The sequence below is a fragment of the Physella acuta genome, unplaced genomic scaffold (assembly GCF_028476545.2).
Source record: "Physella acuta isolate Inbredline_101_S28 unplaced genomic scaffold, ASM2847654v3 ptg000084l, whole genome shotgun sequence".
Lineage (NCBI taxonomy): Eukaryota > Metazoa > Mollusca > Gastropoda > Physidae > Physella > Physella acuta.
Window position 1 is genome coordinate 157,849 of NW_026731604.1, and position 19,351 is coordinate 177,199.

Genomic DNA, 19,351 nt, shown 5'->3' on the forward strand with positions numbered 1-19,351 from the left:
ACGCTAGTTTAAGCTGGTTTCTACAAGACCAATGCTTGGTCGTCCATATCATTCTGTATGTTGTTGTATATCGTCTATATTGTTCTGTATGTTGTGTTATATCAGTTCTCATTTCCTATTGTCGTCTATATTGTTCGGTATGTTGTGTTATATCAGTTCTCTTTTCCTATTGTCGTCTATATTGTTCTGTATGTTGTGTTATATCAGTTCTCATTTCCTATTGTCGTCTATATTGTTCGGTATGTTGTGTTATATCAGTTCTCATTTCCTATTGTCGTCTATATTGTTCTGTATGTTGTGTTATATCAGTTCTCATTTCCTATTGTCGTCTATATTGTTCGGTATGTTGTTGTGTTATATCAGTTCTCTTTTCCTATTGTCGTCTATATTGTTCGGTATGTTGTTGTGTTATATCAGTTCTCATTTTCTATTGTCGTCTATATTGTTCGGTATGTTGTTGTGTTATATCAGTTCTCATTTCCTATTGTCGTCTATATTGTTCTGTATGTTGTGTTATATCAGTTCTCATTTTCTATTGTCGTCTATATTGTTCGGTATGTTGTGTTATATCAGTTCTCATTTCCTGTTGTCCAAACTCTGTTTGCAATAGGTTCAGGATTGTGTGTATGTATGTATGTATGTATGTATGTATGTATGTATGTATGTATGTGTGTGTGTGTATGTATGTATGTATGTATGTATGTATGTATGTATGTATGTATGTACGTATTTATATATATACATATATATATATATATATATATATATATATATATATATATATATATATATATATATATATATATATCTTTGGGTGTATGCATGTATGCAAGTATTCATGCATATATCTGTGTGCGCGCGTAGGTGTATGCTAGTTTATTAGTGGCCTTGATCAGCGTTAATAAAAAAATAATACTTTCGTCTTTTTTTTTTAACTTTAATATTTGTTTAATGTACACAGAATACAAAGTGCTAGTCAAATGACAAATAAGATTCCATTAGTTAAAAAAAAAATAAGTAAAATTTAGTTGACAAGAAAACACCACATTAAAGTTTATATCTGTAGTCGTGGCTTCATAGTTTTGGGCAGGCTAGAACGGCAGTGTAAGATCTTGAACTTCAGATTCTGGTAACATTTGAACTTTTCTACAGAAGAAAATAAAATAAAACACCTTACAGAAAATTAAATACGTTTTATTAAAAAAAAAAATTTCGAAACTGGTATAAATGGGGCAGATGAAGTAGAGTTCACCTGACGTGTGACCTCGGCATATAAATGATAGCCTGGTTAGCTAGTTGGACCTAGGGTCAAGCTCATGAATTGAACTTGAAACTTTCGTGTTAGCAGGCGTAAGCTCTATTGTCCGACCACGCCGTACCGAGTTTAATACCAATGGCTTTCCCTGTTTCACTTAAATGCTTTGCCTTTCGTAATATTTGACTTCGAGAGTCTTTTAATAAAACCACCAACAACATAATTCTCTAAAAAATATGGGATTTCAACAGTTCTAATTTACAAATATAAATAATGTTTTTATTTTTATTTTTTTTATTTATGTGTACATTCTCCTTTACCTGCGAAATATACACGGCAAGAAACAAATAGGGCAGAATAACAAGATCGGCAGTAACAACATGAAATCTCTGGTCTGTCCAACAACTGAAATAAACGAAAAGATCCGCAGTAATAATGTGAAATCCTTAGCCTTTCCCACAACTGAAATAAACAAAAAGATCAGCAGTAATAATGTGAAATCCTTAGCCTTTCCCACAACTGAAATTAACAAAAAGATCAGCAGTAATAATGTGAAATCCTTAGCCTTTCCCACAACTGAAATAAACAAAAAGATCCGCAGTAATAATGTGAAATCCTTAGCCGTTCCCACAACTGAAATAATTAAAAAGATCAGCAGTAATAATGTGAAATCCTTAGCCTTTCCCACAACTGAAATAATTAAAAAGATCAGCAGTAATAATGTGAAATCCTTAGCCTTTCCCACAACTGAAATAATTAAAAAGATCAGCAGTAATAATGTGAAATCCTTAGCCTTTCCAACAACTGAAATAATTAAAAAGATCAGCAGTAATAATGTGAAATCCTTAGCCTTTCCCACAACTGAAATAAACAAAAAGATCAGCAGTAATAATGTGAAATCCTTAGCCTTTCCCACAACTGAAATTAACAAAAAGATCAGCAGTAATAATGTGAAATCCTTAGCCTTTCCCACAACTGAAATAAACAAAAAGATCCGCAGTAATAATGTGAAATCCTTAGCCGTTCCCACAACTGAAATAATTAAAAAGATCAGCAGTAATAATGTGAAATCCTTAGCCTTTCCAACAACTGAAATAATTAAAAAGATCAGCAGTAATAATGTGAAATCCTTAGCCTTTCCCACAACTGAAATAATTAAAAAGATCAGCAGTAATAATGTGAAATCCTTAGCCTTTCCAACAACTGAAATAATTAAAAAGATCAGCAGTAATAATGTGAAATCCTTAGCCTTTTCCACAACTGAAATAAACGAAAAGATCAGCAGTAATAATGTGAAATCCTTAGCCTTTCCCACAACTGAAATAAACGAAAAGATCAGCAGTAATAATGTGAAATCCTTAGCCTTTCCCACAACTGAAATAAACGAAAAGATCAGCAGTAATAATGTGAAATCCTTAGCCTTTCCCACAACAGAAATAAACAAAAGGATCAGCAGTAATAATGTGAAATCCTTAGCCTTTCCCACAACTGAAATAAACAAAAAGATCCGCAGTAATAATGTGAAATCCTTAGCCTTTCCCAGAACTGAAATAAACAAAAAGATCCGCAGTAATAATGTGAAATCCTTAGCCTTTCCCACAACTGAAATAAACAAAAAGATCAGCAGTAATAATGTGAAATCCTTAGCCTTTCCAACAACTGAAATAAACAAAAAGATCAGCAGTAATAATGTGAAATCCTTAGCCTTTCCCACAACTGAAATAAACAAAAAGATCAGCAGTAATAATGTGAAATCCTTAGGCTTTCCCACAACTGAAATAAATCAAGTACAGAAATATAAAATATGTATATCAACATGTCAACATTTAATAGTTAAATAGAAAACTATAAAATATATACATCCAAATTTTGACGTTAAATGGAAATTAACCTATACATTTAAATTTAAAAGTAAAGTAGAAAAACACAAAATTAATATGTATGTATACATTTAAAAGTTAAGTAGAAAATCATTCTAGAAATCAAATTGTAAACGTTAAATAGAAAACATAAAATATGTATATATAAATGTAAAAGTTAAGTAGAAAATGATTATAGACATCAACATTTAAACGTTAAGTAGAAATCAACCTATGAATATAATTTAAAAGTTACTTTTAAAAAACCATAAAATATGTAGATCTATACCGAAATTTAATAGTTAAGTAGAAAATCACCCTATACAACTAAATATTAAGTAGAAAAACAGCACAATTTTAACCCCAACCACACTAAAAATATTTTTTTTAAAAAGAAGTTCTTGGACTGTGAATTTTTTTCCTGAACCTATAAAATAGGTAACATTCATTTAGAGTTTTCTAATCAGCCTCGGTGTTGTAATCACACTTAAGTGGGGTTGGTATACCAACCATAACTCTATACAACAACCAGTTACTGAATCAACTGGTGTTGACCTGGTTGGTATACCAAACGCATGTGGAACAACCAGTTATTGAATCAACTGTTTTTACCTGGACAAGTTCCTTGTATACGGTCTAGACAGTCGTGGTTGCTGCATTTATCACTGCAAGATCCTGTGCAGTGGAACCCGAACGTCATTTCTGGACACTCTGTATATATATATATATATATATATATATATATATATATATATATATATATATATGTATATATATATATATATATATATATATATATATATATATATATATGTTTATGTGTAAGAGTATAATTTGTGTGTGTATATATATATATATATATATATATATATATATATATATATATATATATATATATATATATATATATATATATATATATACATGTTTATGTGTAACTGTATAATTTGTATATATATATATATATATATATATATATATATATATATATATATATATATATATATATATATATATATATATATATATATATATATATATATATATATATATATATATATATATAGTGTTATATATATACATATATATATATATATATATATATATATATATATATATATATATATATATACATGTATGTTTATGTGTAAGTGTATAATTTGTATATATATATACAGTCTGTATATATATATATATAAATATATATATATATATATATATATATATATATATATATATATACATACATATATATATACATATACATATATATATATATATATATATATATATATATATATATATATATATATATATATATATATATATATATATATATATGTGTGTGTGTGTGTGTTACGGTCAAAGCCGCGCATTGGCCAACATTGCCTCCCATTGACCGTTCAAAGTCCGAAAGTTTGCTGATATCGGCCTTTGGCCAGCCAATCCGCGGACTGGCCATGGTGGACCGGCCAAAGTCTGAATTAAAAGGTCATGAGCAGATTTGGTTTTTTTTTTATACAGTAAGGATCATGATTATTGAAGTAAATGACAGAAGCATTCAAATATTTATCGTACTATAGTCTCAATAAATCAATATTATCACTTGTTACAACAAGTTGAACTTTTATGGCATTTAGAATTACATAATAGCTTGTTATTTTTACAGTTGCAGCGATTTTTTGTGCACTTGGTTGTGCAATTGCAGCGAGTGTAGCCTTGGCCGCCGGTCAATGATTTTGAAGATGCGATGGTTCGTAGTGATTTTTCCTCAGTTCCAACTGACGATAATAAGAGCAGTTTTTCGTGAAGAATTGAAAACTCACTTCTAGCATACAGTTGGTTTAGAACACCATGTTCCGTTCCTACCATGTTCCGTTCCTAAATAGTAGAAAGCGCCCTCGACGCACATGACAACTGCAATGAGGCTTCGGGGATCACCGCGACCTCTGTCAACATCTGGTATACGGATGCGTACATTGTCTTCCACTTCATCTTGTTTAAATTTTGTATTTGATGTTTTTAAGGCATCTTAGCACCTTGAGTTTGCAAGCTAGTATGAGCTGCTGACCTGTTGTCCATGATGTCTTGTTTATTGTGACACAATATGCAGGTAATATTTCCTCCGTATTGTCACGCAACTGGTCTGGGCCTTCCGCCACGGCAGTAGATGTGTTAGCTGAGGATGTCGTTGCATTTATGGTAACCTCCATTTTCTTGTTCAATATTCTCAAGATCTTCCTCAGTAACTATTTTATCGAGAGCCCATATATCGAAACTTACATGGATTTACATTTTTTTTCTTTTGACAGCCATCTGCTATGGTCTGACGGCCCTTTTGATCCATGTCGCCTTGCATATAGAATGCTATACAAACAAGAGCTAAACATTACGTTACTCGCAATGAAAACGCACCCAGAATAATGAAAATGCGATCACAACATAGTCTAGATAGAACATTTGCCAGGACATCCCGGCCAGTGCGCGCATTGGCCGGCAATGTACAAAATACGATCTTAGTGCTAAGTTCTTCGGGCTTTGGCCAAGAGAGCCGGCCAATCCGCGCTTTGGCCGCACTTCGGGCTTTGACCGTAACATATATATATATATATATATATATACGTTATATATATATATATATATATGTTTATGTGTAAGTGTATAATTTTGTATCTATCTATCTATCTATCTATATATATCTATATATATATATATATATATATATATATATATATATATATATATATATATATATATATATATATATATATATACACACACACATATATATACTATATATATATATATATATATATATATATATATATATATATATATATATATATATATATATATATATATATATTGTAACCTGACTAAAGCTATTCTGACCACCGTTAATTTAAACCTAACCTAGCCCAGCTAAACCTAAAAAAAGCCACCACCAACTCCCTAAACCTAACCTAACTATATCTACTCTGACTAGACCTGACCCAACATAAACTAACCTAACCACAATATCTATATGAAAATGTTCGTGTTTATCGCTAGCTCTGTCGCATCACATTTTTTGTTCAGTCAACCACAGATACCCTGACCACGTGACCCAAAGTTGCCATGGTTACCAGTATTACAGGCATGTAACGGATCCATCCATCCCAGCCTACACCTGTCACAGGAGCCGTTGAACTTGTTACAATCATTCTCACAGTTGGAGCAGTCACCGACACAGTCCACCAGGTAGGTACCAGTTCCACAATCTGGGAGAGGGGAGTTCATTGGATAAAGTGGGCTGGTAAATAGAGCCTATGGTCTCCATTTTATACATCTTAACTATAATAATCTCAGTAGCTGCACTTTTGCAATAGCGCCTAGTTACCTAGATGTATACCCACACAAAAACACTCACACAAAGACACCAGTCACACCCACACAAAGACACCAATCACACCCACACAAAGACACCAATCACACCCACACAAAGACCACCAATCACACCAATCACACCCACACAAAGACACCAATCACACCCACACAAAGACACCAATCACACCCACACAAAGACACCAATCACACCCACACAAAGACACCAATCACACCCACACAAAGACACCAATCACACCCACACAAAGACACCGATCACACCAATCACACCCACACAAAGACACCAATCACACCCACACAAAGACACCAATCACACACACACAAAGACACCAATCACACACACACAAAGACACCAATCACACCCACACAAAGACACCAATCACACCCACACAAAGACACCAATCACACCCACACAAAGACACCAATCACACCCACACAAAGACACCAATCACACCCACACAAAGACACCAATCACACCGACACAAAGACACCAATCACACCCACACAAAGACACCAATCACACCCACACAAAGACACCAATCACACCCACACAAAGACACCAATCACACCCACACAAAGACACCAATCACACCCACACAAACACACCAATCAAACCCACACAAAGACACCAATCACACCCACACAAACACACCAATCACACCCACACAAAGACACCAATCACACCCACACAAAGACACCAATCACACCCACACAAAGACACCAATCACACCCACATAAAGAAACAATCACACCCACACAAAGACACCAATCACACCCACACAAAGACACCAATCACACCCACACAAAGACACCAATCACACCCACACAAAGACACCAATCACACCACACAAAGTCACCAATCACACCCACAAAAAAGACAACAATCACACCCACACAAAGACACCAATCACACCCACACAAAGACACCAATCACACCTACACAAAGACACCAATCACACCCACACAAAGACACCAATCACACCCACACAAAGACACCAATCACACCCACACAAAGACACCAATCACACCACACAAAGACACCAATCACACACACACAAAGACACCAATCACACCCACACAAAGACACCAATCACACCCACACAAAGACACCAATCACACCCACACAAAGACACCAATCACACCCACACAAAGAAACCAATCACACCCACACAAAGACTCCAATCACACCCATACAAAGACACCCACACAAAGACACCAATCACACCCACACAAAAACACCAATCACACCCACACAAAGACACCAGTTACACCCACACAAAGACACCGATCACACCCACACAAAGACACCAATCACACCCACACAAAGACACCAGTCACACCCCTACAAAGACACCCACACAAAGACACCAATAACAACCCACACAAAGACACCAATCACACCCACACAAAGACACCAATCACACCCACACAAAGACACCAATCACACCCACACAAAGACACCAATCACACCCACACAAAGACACCAATCACACCCACACAAAGACACCAAACACACCCACACAAAGACACCAATTACACCCACTCAAAGACACCCACACAAAGACACCGATCACACCCACACAAAAACACCACTCACACCCACACAAAGACACCAATCACACCCACACAAAGACACCAATCACACCCACACAAAGACACCAATTACACCCACTCAAAGACACCCACACAAAGACACCGATCACACCCACACAAAAACACCACTTACACCCACACAAAGACACCAATCACACCAATCACACCCACACAAAGACACCAATCACACCCACACAAAGACACCAATCACACCCACACAAAGACACCAATCACACACACACAAAGACACCAATCACACCCACACAAAGACACCAATCACACCCACACAAAGACACCAATCACACTCACACAAAGACACCAATCACACCCACACAAAGACACCAATCACACCCACACAAAGACACCGATCACACCAATCACACCCACACAAAGACACCAATCACACCCACACAAAGACACCAATCACACACACACAAAGACACCAATCACACACACACAAAGACACCAATTACACCCACTCAAAGACACCCACACAAAGACACCGATCACACCCACACAAAGACACCAATCACACCCACACAAAGACACCAATCACACCCACACAAAGACACCAATCACACCCACACAAAGACACCAATCACACCCACACAAAGACACCAATCACACCCACACAAAGACACCAATCACACCCACACAAAGACACCAATCACACCCACACAAAGACACCAATCACACCCACACAAAGACACCAATCACACCCACAAAAAGACACCAATCACACCCACACAAAGACACCAATCACACCCACACAAAGACACCAATCACACACACACAAAGACACCAATCACACCCACACAAAGACACCAATCACACCCACACAAAGACACCAATCACACACACACAAAGACACCAATCACACCCACACAAACACACCAATCACACCCACACAAAGACACCAATCACACCCACACAAAGACACCAATCACACCCACACAAAGACACCAATCACACACACACAAAGACACCAATCACACACACACAAAGACACCAATTACACCCACTCAAAGACACCCACACAAAGACACCAATCACACCAATCACACCCACACAAAGACACCAATCACACCCACACAAAGACACCAATCACACACACACAAAGAAACCGATCACACCCACACAAAGACACCAATCACACCCACACAAAGACACCAATCACACACACACAAAGACACCAATCACGCAACACAAAGACACCAATCACACCCACACAAAGACACCAATCACACACACACAAAGAAACCGATCACACCCACACAAAGACACCAATCACACCCAAACAGAGACACCCACACAAAGACACCAATCACACCCACACAAAGACACCAATCACACCCAAACAAAGACACCAATCACACCCAAACAAATACACCCACACAAAGACACCAATCACACCCACACAAAGACACCAATCACACCCACACAAAGACACCAATCACACCCACACAAAGACACCAATCACACCCACACAAAGACACCAATCACACCCACACAAAGACACCAATCACACCCACACAAAGACACCAATCACACCCACACAAAGACACCAATCACACCCACACAAAGACACCAATCACACCCACACAGAGACACCCACCTTCAGGACAGATATGCCCCGTGTGACACGAATCATTCCCACCCGTAAACGTGCTGACACCTTTACACGGCAGCCCGTAGCCCGAGGCGGGCGGGTTGCTACAGGTTCTGTAACCATTAGAAAAACGTGTTCACAATAAACATTATCTACGGGATAAATACTTGACTCTATGCCATACGTCATTAAAAAAAATGGAAATTTAACCTGGCCTTTAATTAAACTAGCTGCATACCCGTGCTCCGCCACGGTGTATCTTTCTTACATGTACCAACTTGGGAACAAAACGAAACAAAACACAAACGCAAACACAACGATATATTATAATGTAATGTCCACTAGAAATGCTTGTCAGTTGACTTTTAACGTTTATACGTCTTTTGTGATCGTCTAAAGCATAACACCAATGTTCATTTATTATTTACAAACAATTTTACTAATTTATATCATTATCTTTTCGCGTTCGTCCCATGAAACACACGGTGCAGATGAAGTTGAGTTCATCTGTTTCAGTAGTCTTGGCATATGAAGGGATAGTGTGATCAGCACTATTCGCAGCTGCCTTTACTTTCCCTAGGTACCAGGACTAGGTCGCTGTACTGACTTGAACTCGGATTCGAACTAGAGACAGTGGGCACTGTTAAAAGTATACATTTTCTATATCAATTCCATTTCATTTCTTCCCGGGGGGGGGGGGGGGGAGGTAGACTTTCTCCCCCCCCCCCCCCCCCTCCCTCAAAGAGATGCCTGGAACACTGTTTGAGATAGCAGTCTAGCATCGTACCCAGTGTTTCTTCCAGACTTTTTTCTTCGGGGGGGGGGGGGGGGCACTTGAAATTTTCGGGGGTGGGGGGTGGGGGGCGGTAGACTTTCTTCGGGGGGGGGATAGACACTGTTAAAAGTATACATTTTCTATATAAATTATGTAAATTTCATTTCGTTCGGGGGGGGGGGGCGGTAGAATTTTTTCGGTGGGCATTCCCCCCCCCCCCCCGAAGAGATGCCTGGAAGAAACTCTGGTCACGCCGCCGTCCTATGATGGAAGAAAATCTCCCAAGCACGAACACACTTTGGCAGAGCCAGACTGTTTATACACACACCGACCACTAGAGATATGCTGCATGTTAACGATAAGAACTACCTGACTTTGTGTCTTCTGGCCATCCCACAGACTCCCGGACACAACCACTCGCTCCAGGGCCCCCAATTCCCATGATCTGGAATGGAAATTACTCAATTAACATGGGTTCGCTTTACTTAGACTGAAATAGATTCACACTGTAATGTTAATGTCATCAAGAGAAAACATGACGATCTTTCACACAGCAGGCAATCGCTTACTCGTCTTGGGAAATGCAAGGTCCTCATCGATTAAGCCATCACCATCATCATCTATTGTCACATTAAATATAATATATATATATATATATATATATATATATATATATATATATATATATATATATATATATATATGCAAATATATATATACATATATGTATGTATGTATGTATGTATATTTTTATGTATGTATATATATATATATATATATATATATATATATATATATATATATATATATTTATATATATATAATATATATATATATATATATAAATGTATGTATGTGTATGTATGTGTTTATTCTCGTTAGTGTGTATGTATGTGTTCAGTTGCACCTGTGTGTATGTGTTATATATATATATATATATATATATATATATATATATATATATATATATATATATATATATATATGCAAATATATATATATACATATATGTATGTATGTATGTATGTATGTATATTTTTATGTATGTATATATATATATATATATATATATATATATATATATATATATATATATATATATATATATATATATATGTATATATATATATATATATATATATATATATATATATATATATATATATATATATATATATATATATATTTATATATATATATATATATATATATATATATATATATATAAATGTATGTATGTGTATGTATGTGTTTATTCTCGTTAGTGTGTATGTATGTGTTCAGTTGCACCTGTGTGTATGTGTTTATCTGTAAAAAAAATGGTGTCTATCACGTCGTCCTAACCTATTCCGTTTTTTTGTGTGTATGTGTGCGTGTGTTCTCGTTAGTGTGTATGTACTTGTGTATGTATGTGTGTGCGTGTGTGCATGAATGTGTCCATGTACGTCGTCCTAACCTATTCCGTTCGGCGCCTCTTCATCCACTCGCTGGTCCCTGTCGTTGTCAAACATATCCCCGGCTGTCATTTCAGGCAAGACACCAGACACGTTCTATGGGGAACATCATTGGTACATTAACTTTCAATTGATTTCAATGTAGTTATTTTAACTTTAAATTAATTTCAATGTAGCATCATAAACTTTCAATTAATTTCAATATAATTATATTAACTTTCAATTAATGTTAATGTACCTTCATAAACTTTCAATCAATTTCAATGCAGTTACATTGTCTTTCTAATAATTTCAATGTATTTACGTTAACTTTCTATTAATTTCAATATTGTTAACATCAAATTTCTATGACTTTCCGTGTAATTGCAATATCTTTAAATCAATTTAAAATTTAATAGTGTACCTCCCATGAAATGTGGGCTTACAATTCAGAAATGTATATTAAAATATAAACATCCTTATATAAACACATCTCTTGGTAATTGCGAATAACATATTGTATTAGTTACATATTTGAAATAGGGCTTGATAGTAGGTCACTGACTTCTCGTTCTTGTACTTGCCAGCTTATATTTTTAAAGCCAAAATAAACACTGCTTTAAATTGTGATATTATAAATAAAAATGTACAGTTTGTTATTATTTATTCGAATCCGTAACATGTTGTCCTAAATATAGTTACAATATTAATATAATATTAATAGCCTAGGTCTACCGATACTTAATTAGTTTCTATTATTAGCACTCTTGGTACATCAAAAATTTGAAGTGAGGCCCTGAAACAAATAGCTGACATGTTTTTTTATCAATGGGAATCATGCTCAAAACAGTTACTTTAGTTCGAAAATGTATCTCTCACCCTGGTTAACGAGAGTTCAAATTTTAAGGGAGAGAGACCAAGACTTACACACGCTTCTAAGAGCATTTTGACAGTTTTCAGTTAATCGAACTATCTTCAATTAACTTACTTTTGCTAGTAATTTGCCAAGCTTTTATGTAAAGTAAATTTACAAACAAGTTATGTTCACTGTTTCATTAATCCTTTAAGTAATTAACGTTGTGTTTTTAATTAGGATTTTTTATTCGCTTCATCTCCGTATGTAAGCCTCAGTCCAGGGGTGGGGGTGGGGATGTGCCTAGGGAATTTGTGATCTATTTGAAAATACATTCAATCAACAATGTTTTTTTTTTGTATTAAGCACGTTAGCTTAATCTGCTTCAACAGGTGTATACATATTTAAGGAATGAGCTCTTTAATATCGTTTTACTAATCAATTATTTGAATATAATAAAAGCGAATAGAATTCGGAATTGATGGTCAAGATTACAGGTGAAGTAGACTTGCGTTTAACCTGCTGAGGGACCAAGACATATAAAATATGGTGTGGTCATTATGAATAACAGCCTATCTTCCTACTGTTCTATAAAGTACATAATAAATAGAGACGGCTGTATATCCAAAAATTAAGCTATGTTCTTACTGTTCACTAAATTACTCACATTATAAATGAATCCAACATAGCTATCTTCCTACTGTTCTATAAACTACACAATAAATAGAGACGGCTATATATCCAAAATTAAGCTATGTACCTACTGTTCATTAAATTACTCACACTATAAATGAATCCAACATAGCTATCTTCCTACTGTTCTATAAACTACACAATAAATAGAGACGGCTATATATCCAAAATTAAGCTATGTACCTACTGTTCACTAAATTACTCACACTATAAATGAATCCAACATAGTTATCTTCCTACTGTTCTATAAACTACACAATAAATAGAGACAGCTATATATCCAAAATTAAGCAATGTCCTTACTGTTCAATAAATTACTCACACTATAAATGAATCCAACTGTTAAAATAACTACACAATAAATAGAGACGGCTTTATATCCAACATTAGCCATGTACCTACTGTTCAAAAGCTGCTCACCCCGTAAATAGTGGCGACAATGAATCCAACATTAGCAGCGTACGCTTCCTTGAAAACATTACCAATACGATCTCCAGTCCCGTAAATGTAGCAGCCGAAGGGCGCGCCTTCTGTGGTGTAAGCCTCATGGAGTCCTGGCGTTATGTTCAAGTAAACAAATCTCCAGCTGGTTGTATCTGCTACCGCCCTCCAACTTGCACTGACGACACACAATTGTTAGTTTGTTATGTATCCAAAACCTTAGTGTTTTGAAAACAGAATTTTCTATTTAATGATCTAGTCTAGGGGTCTCCAAACTACGGATGCGGCCCGCGATGTCCTCTCATCCGGCCCGCGGATATCTTTTTGTCCACGGAAAAAACGTTTGTTGCTGATGGCTGAGGAGCCTTGCCCAGAAAAATGAAAGACATACCTGGAATAAACTGGCCCCCGAACTGAAATTTGATAGTTAATGCAGCCCTCGGACTGAAAAGTTTGGAGAACCCTGATCTAGTTTACTGCGAGGGCAAAAAAAAAATCTTAATGTCTTGTATAAAAGTAAAGTAAAGTTTCCCTTTCAAACCTTACGGTCTATGGGGCAAGTGAAGTAGAGTTCACTTGTTTCTGTGACCTCGGCATATGAAGAGATAGTGTGGTCAGCACTATGCCCAGCCGCCTTTACTATCCCTAACATGAGTTAGGTACCCATCAGAGTTGGGTGGACTCAGGGACGGTCTACTAACGAACCCGGATTCGAACTCGAGACTAACGGGTTAGCAGTCCAGCTCTCTACCGCTAGACCACTCCGTCCCATAAACTGCCTGCGAATTTCGGAAAAAGGAAAACATTTCTTAACAGCTCGTATAACTTTTTCTAATTTTTGTAAATACCGTACAATAGTTTTTCTTACTTTGAAATAGTTGTTTCGTCAAAAATCAAATTAGATTTATCTTTTTCCTGAACCATCAAAACAACCCGATGTTTTCTGATGTTGTTGTATGCGTACGTACTGAAATTCATAAAGTAAACATTGCGTTAGCAAACAACGGAATTTTTTTAGCCTCCTTGTATTATGATATATATTTTAAATCAGACCGCAGTATAAAAACAATGGTTAGTAATTTGTAGGATATGATTTACAGATAGCATTACATTGATTGAATGAAAAACAATTACTTTGTGTAATTAAAATAAAATTAAAGTACGTTATTAAGAATAGTTCAATTGCTTTTCGCTTACGGAAGACTAGGCAATGTTGAAATATAAACTTAATTTAAACTAATGTGTAAAACTTAGTGAAGTTCCTTTTTCAGAACGGACAATCCACAGGACGAAATAAAGTTCACATGGTTCTAGAGCTCGGCGTATGAAGGGATGGTGTGGCCATAACCACATCCAGCCGCCTTAACCTTCTGTAACGTAGATCAGGGACCCATCAGTCCTTCAGACTCACGCCAGTACCGAGATTCGAACTCAGGACTTCTAAGTTAGTAGTCGATCACTTTTCCACCCGACCACAGCGACCCATTTGTTAGGCATGACTATGGTTTCTGCCCCCCCCCCCCCCCCGAAGTGTCTGAAAGAAAAACTTTGGGCCACAGATTTAGTGCGTCCATTTCTTATGAATAGGTCAGAGGTCAAGGAGGCGAGATATAGAATATATATATATATATATATATATATATATATATATATATATATATATATATATATATATATATATATAATATAAGCGGGCTGTGTCTGTCCTTCCTTCCTTCCTTCCTTCCGTCCGTCCGTCATCGCTATAGATTTTGGGACTATAAAAGTAAACTACGCACCATGCTGTGCTTTTCAGTGCACCGCAGTGTCTTATTTTAAGTATTAGAGTAGGGTTTGTTTATATAGCGGCATGGAGCTATTTTATAATTTCCACTGTTTGTACAATTTTGCATAAAGTAAAGAGAATATTAAATACACGCACATTGCTAAAACATATTAAAAGGATCAATGTCAAATATTGTTTTCGTTAATATTCCCAGAAAAAGTGGATACATTTTTATAACATAATAACAGTACGGTAGAAAAATCAAATTAATTTAACTCTTTTCTAATTTTGACAAAGGAGGTAATTTAAAAATACATTAAACTCACGCTAATAAAAAATGTGAATGCAAATATACGTTCGTCATAGAAGGAATTAGTGTTGCAATAATATAATTAGCAAAATGTGAATTCAAATTATTCGGATGTGTAAGAGGAAATTATTGGTAGAAAATTATAATTAGCATGGATTGATAAAAGGCAATCTTTTATTTATTTTATTCACTGAATGTAGGCCCTACTGTTTATTACTTATAATTTTTAATCAACTATTCAGCACTATTATAGGCGCGTCATCACGTTCATTAGGTGCGCAATGTTATGAAACTCAATTGTAAATTTTTAAAATTTAAAGTACTGGAAAAAAAATGCGTGAATGGATAAAGTGAAATATTGTAGGTAAAACACAGATATTTTAAATACTGCCTATTATTTATACTGTTTTCTAATTATTATTCTGTGGGTTTGCGGACAAGCTAGGGGTTTTATAGGAGAGGCGTTGCGATGGGGGGGGGGGCATATGTCCCCGGGTGCCGACCTTAGGGGGCGCCAAAGTGGGTTGGAAAAAATTTGCGAGGGGGGGGTCGAAATCGAAAGTTTTAGGGCGGGGGGGGGGGGAAATGGGTGCAAATCGAAAGTTTGAGGGGGGTGCAAATCACTGGAAAGGGCGCGATTTGGCGCTACGGGCTAGACTGTGAGCAATATGCCTTTATGATTTCTTTTAAATTGTGTTTATGTTATGAGTGTTGTGTTTGTTTTTTCGTTTTATTTTTTTTTTGCGTTCGTTTATGTTGTGCTTAGTTTTGTTCTGTTCCCAAGTTGGTACATTTAAAAAAGATTTACCGTGGCGGAGCACGGGATGCAGCTAGTATATATATAAACGAAATTATCTGAAATTGAAATAGATTGTATGAGTAGACTTAGATCTAGAATCTGCTAATTAAATTAAATTTTTAAAAGTTTATACAAGCATGTAGTTGATATTATTGTAGTAGAAGGCTTTAATAAATTACTAACGCCTACCTCCTTTGAGTCTTTTTACAGTAATATCTAACTGATACTGGACTGAGTTTAATTAAATTCAAATGCATATCTAGTAATTAGTCTACTAAGTTTATGTAGCCTAGTAGTAGAATCTAGATCATACCAGCCAACAACACATGTAGACCTGCAATTGTGTCAATTGTAGACTGGGTCCATTGTTATTATTCTAAACCATCTCACTTATAATGTTTCTAGCTTGATTTGTTTCTTTTATAAAAAGTGGATTTAAAAAAAATTAGCCTAATCATTAACCAAATAATAATAATGTGGTTATTTGGTGTTGGCTGGTATGATCTAGATTGTACTACTAGGCTACAAAAAACTTAGTAGACCAATTACTAGATATGAGTTTGAATTTAATTAAACTCAGTCCAGTATCAGATAGGCCTACATATTGCTGTAAAAAGACAACAAAGTAGGTAGGCCTTAGTAATTTATTAAAGCCTTCTACTACAATAATATCAACTACATGCTTGTATAAAGTTTTTACAATTTAATTTAAGTAGCAGATTCTAGATCTAAGTCTAGTCATACAATCTATTTCAATTTCAGAAAATTTCGTTTGCTAAAAAAATGATTAGATTATAGAGCGAGATTTTAGATCTTAGAGACAATTAAATGCTTTATTAGGCCTATTATGACTACTTTTGATTTATTATGGGTGTATTTTGAATCGAATGTAGATCTAAATTTTGTAATTAAATTTAAGTAAAGAAGTAGATTCTAGATTCTATGTCTACCCAGCGGAGCCAGTCACCCTAAATCCAGAATCTAGATCTGTGGTCCGAATTTTGTTTACGCCATGTTTAGAGCTAGATTCTAGATCTAGATATTAAAACACTATTATTAGGCATACTATTAGATCTTATTATTCTTATTATTACTTTTGACTTTGTCTTTTACTATTAGTATTTGTGAAGGTCGAGCATATTTGTTTTATTAATAGTTATCTTTTATAATTAAAATGAAGTTTATTATTTTACTGTCCTTACCTGAAACAAAGTATCGAGAACTGCATTTGATCAGATTGGTCTACTTAAACTCTAAACGCAGACAGTATTACTAACAGTATTTTTATTTAGAAATTTTGGCCACATATTTATATTATCTACGAAACTGTCAATAACAGTATAAGGATCTTCAATTCCTAAGAGTTCAAGTTTTTTAACGTATTTTTCCTTTTCCGCGGGTCGGTTCTTTACATACATTGAACGCGGCCAGCGCTGGTGAACAGCTGATTGTGTTTACGTCTGGTGTACACCACCGTGGCGGCGGACGTAGGTATCACGAACGGACGTGACGTCATATGAAAGGACTCTATAGACAGCGTTAGACAGGAGTTGATCAGTAGAGTGTTAGAGGTTAGTCGTGTTTAGGAAGCCGTTAGATATTGTTAGTAGTATTGTTAGGAGATAGTTGAGTTGGACTGAAGATTAGTTAGATAAGAGTAGGAGATCAATTTATGTGTAAAGAAAGAACATTATAGTTTACCTTGAATTGGACCTTTTGTGCTTGTTTATATCACTAAACTGTGCCAGGCTACATTTTAAAGGGGTGTAGGACAAAAGGCCGACATGCAAATGGCCGACATGGTTTGTCGGCCATTTGGTCTGTCGGCCTTTGGGCTATCTGCCTTTTGGCTGTCGGCCTTATGTCTTATCGACCTTATGTCCATGTCGGCCTTTTGTCCGTGTCGGCCTTTTGGCCATGGAGGCCTTTTGTCCGGATCCCATTTTAAAGAAGACGATAACATGGTACTATCCCCGGAATGGATATGTATCACAGTATTCATTACGGTATACAATACATACATATATGTCTCCCGAAAACACTCTCCTCACAGCTACTAAAGGTATAATAAAATGTAGTGCTCCTCCATGTAGTACGTTGGAGTCTTGGATAAGGGTTAATACCTCCAGGAATAATGGTTTACAAACAATCCAATAGGTACGACGGTCGATACTTCAAAAAAATAGTTCTCAAACTCTTGGTCGATCATGTTCCAGAACACGACAGAGCAGAGGACTGGTTTGCTCGTGTTCAGGATTGCGACGACAGCATTTTCCTCTATCTGATGCTGAAATATTTTTTAAAGCAATTATCTGTCATGTAGATAAGCAAGAGGTTGCTATAATAGTTAAATGAACTGGGTGCATCGTTAAAAATTATAAATACAAATATTATACACTTAGCATCTTTTATGGGTTTTTTCTATATGCAATGGGTTTGTTGAATTGAAGAGAATTTTTTTTTAATCTTAAGAGAAGGTTTTCTTTTTTTAGTTTAGACTTCATTTGTGATATTTTATCATGAGTGGTAGTTCATCATTAGTTTGTGGTATTTTTTATTATGAGTGGTAGTTTATCATTTTA

The 19,351-nt window shown here is 35.5% G+C and overlaps 1 protein-coding gene across 1 annotated transcript; it reads right to left on the reverse strand.

The window, feature by feature from the left end:
- Positions 1 to 1,034: 1,034 nt before the first annotated feature.
- LOC131958242 (uncharacterized) lies at positions 1,035 to 18,954 on the reverse strand. The gene is made up of 11 exons (XM_059323158.1): positions 18,893 to 18,954; positions 14,764 to 14,862; positions 13,875 to 14,073; positions 11,932 to 12,025; positions 11,045 to 11,095; positions 10,845 to 10,920; positions 9,707 to 9,813; positions 6,240 to 6,374; positions 3,727 to 3,825; positions 1,576 to 1,660; positions 1,035 to 1,146 (listed from the first exon to the last, which is right to left on the reverse strand). The coding sequence occupies exons 2-11, from the start codon at positions 14,817 to 14,819 to the stop codon at positions 1,092 to 1,094; spliced, it is 957 nt and encodes a 318-aa protein (XP_059179141.1). The 5' UTR covers positions 14,820 to 14,862; positions 18,893 to 18,954; the 3' UTR covers positions 1,035 to 1,091.
- Positions 18,955 to 19,351: the final 397 nt, after the last annotated feature.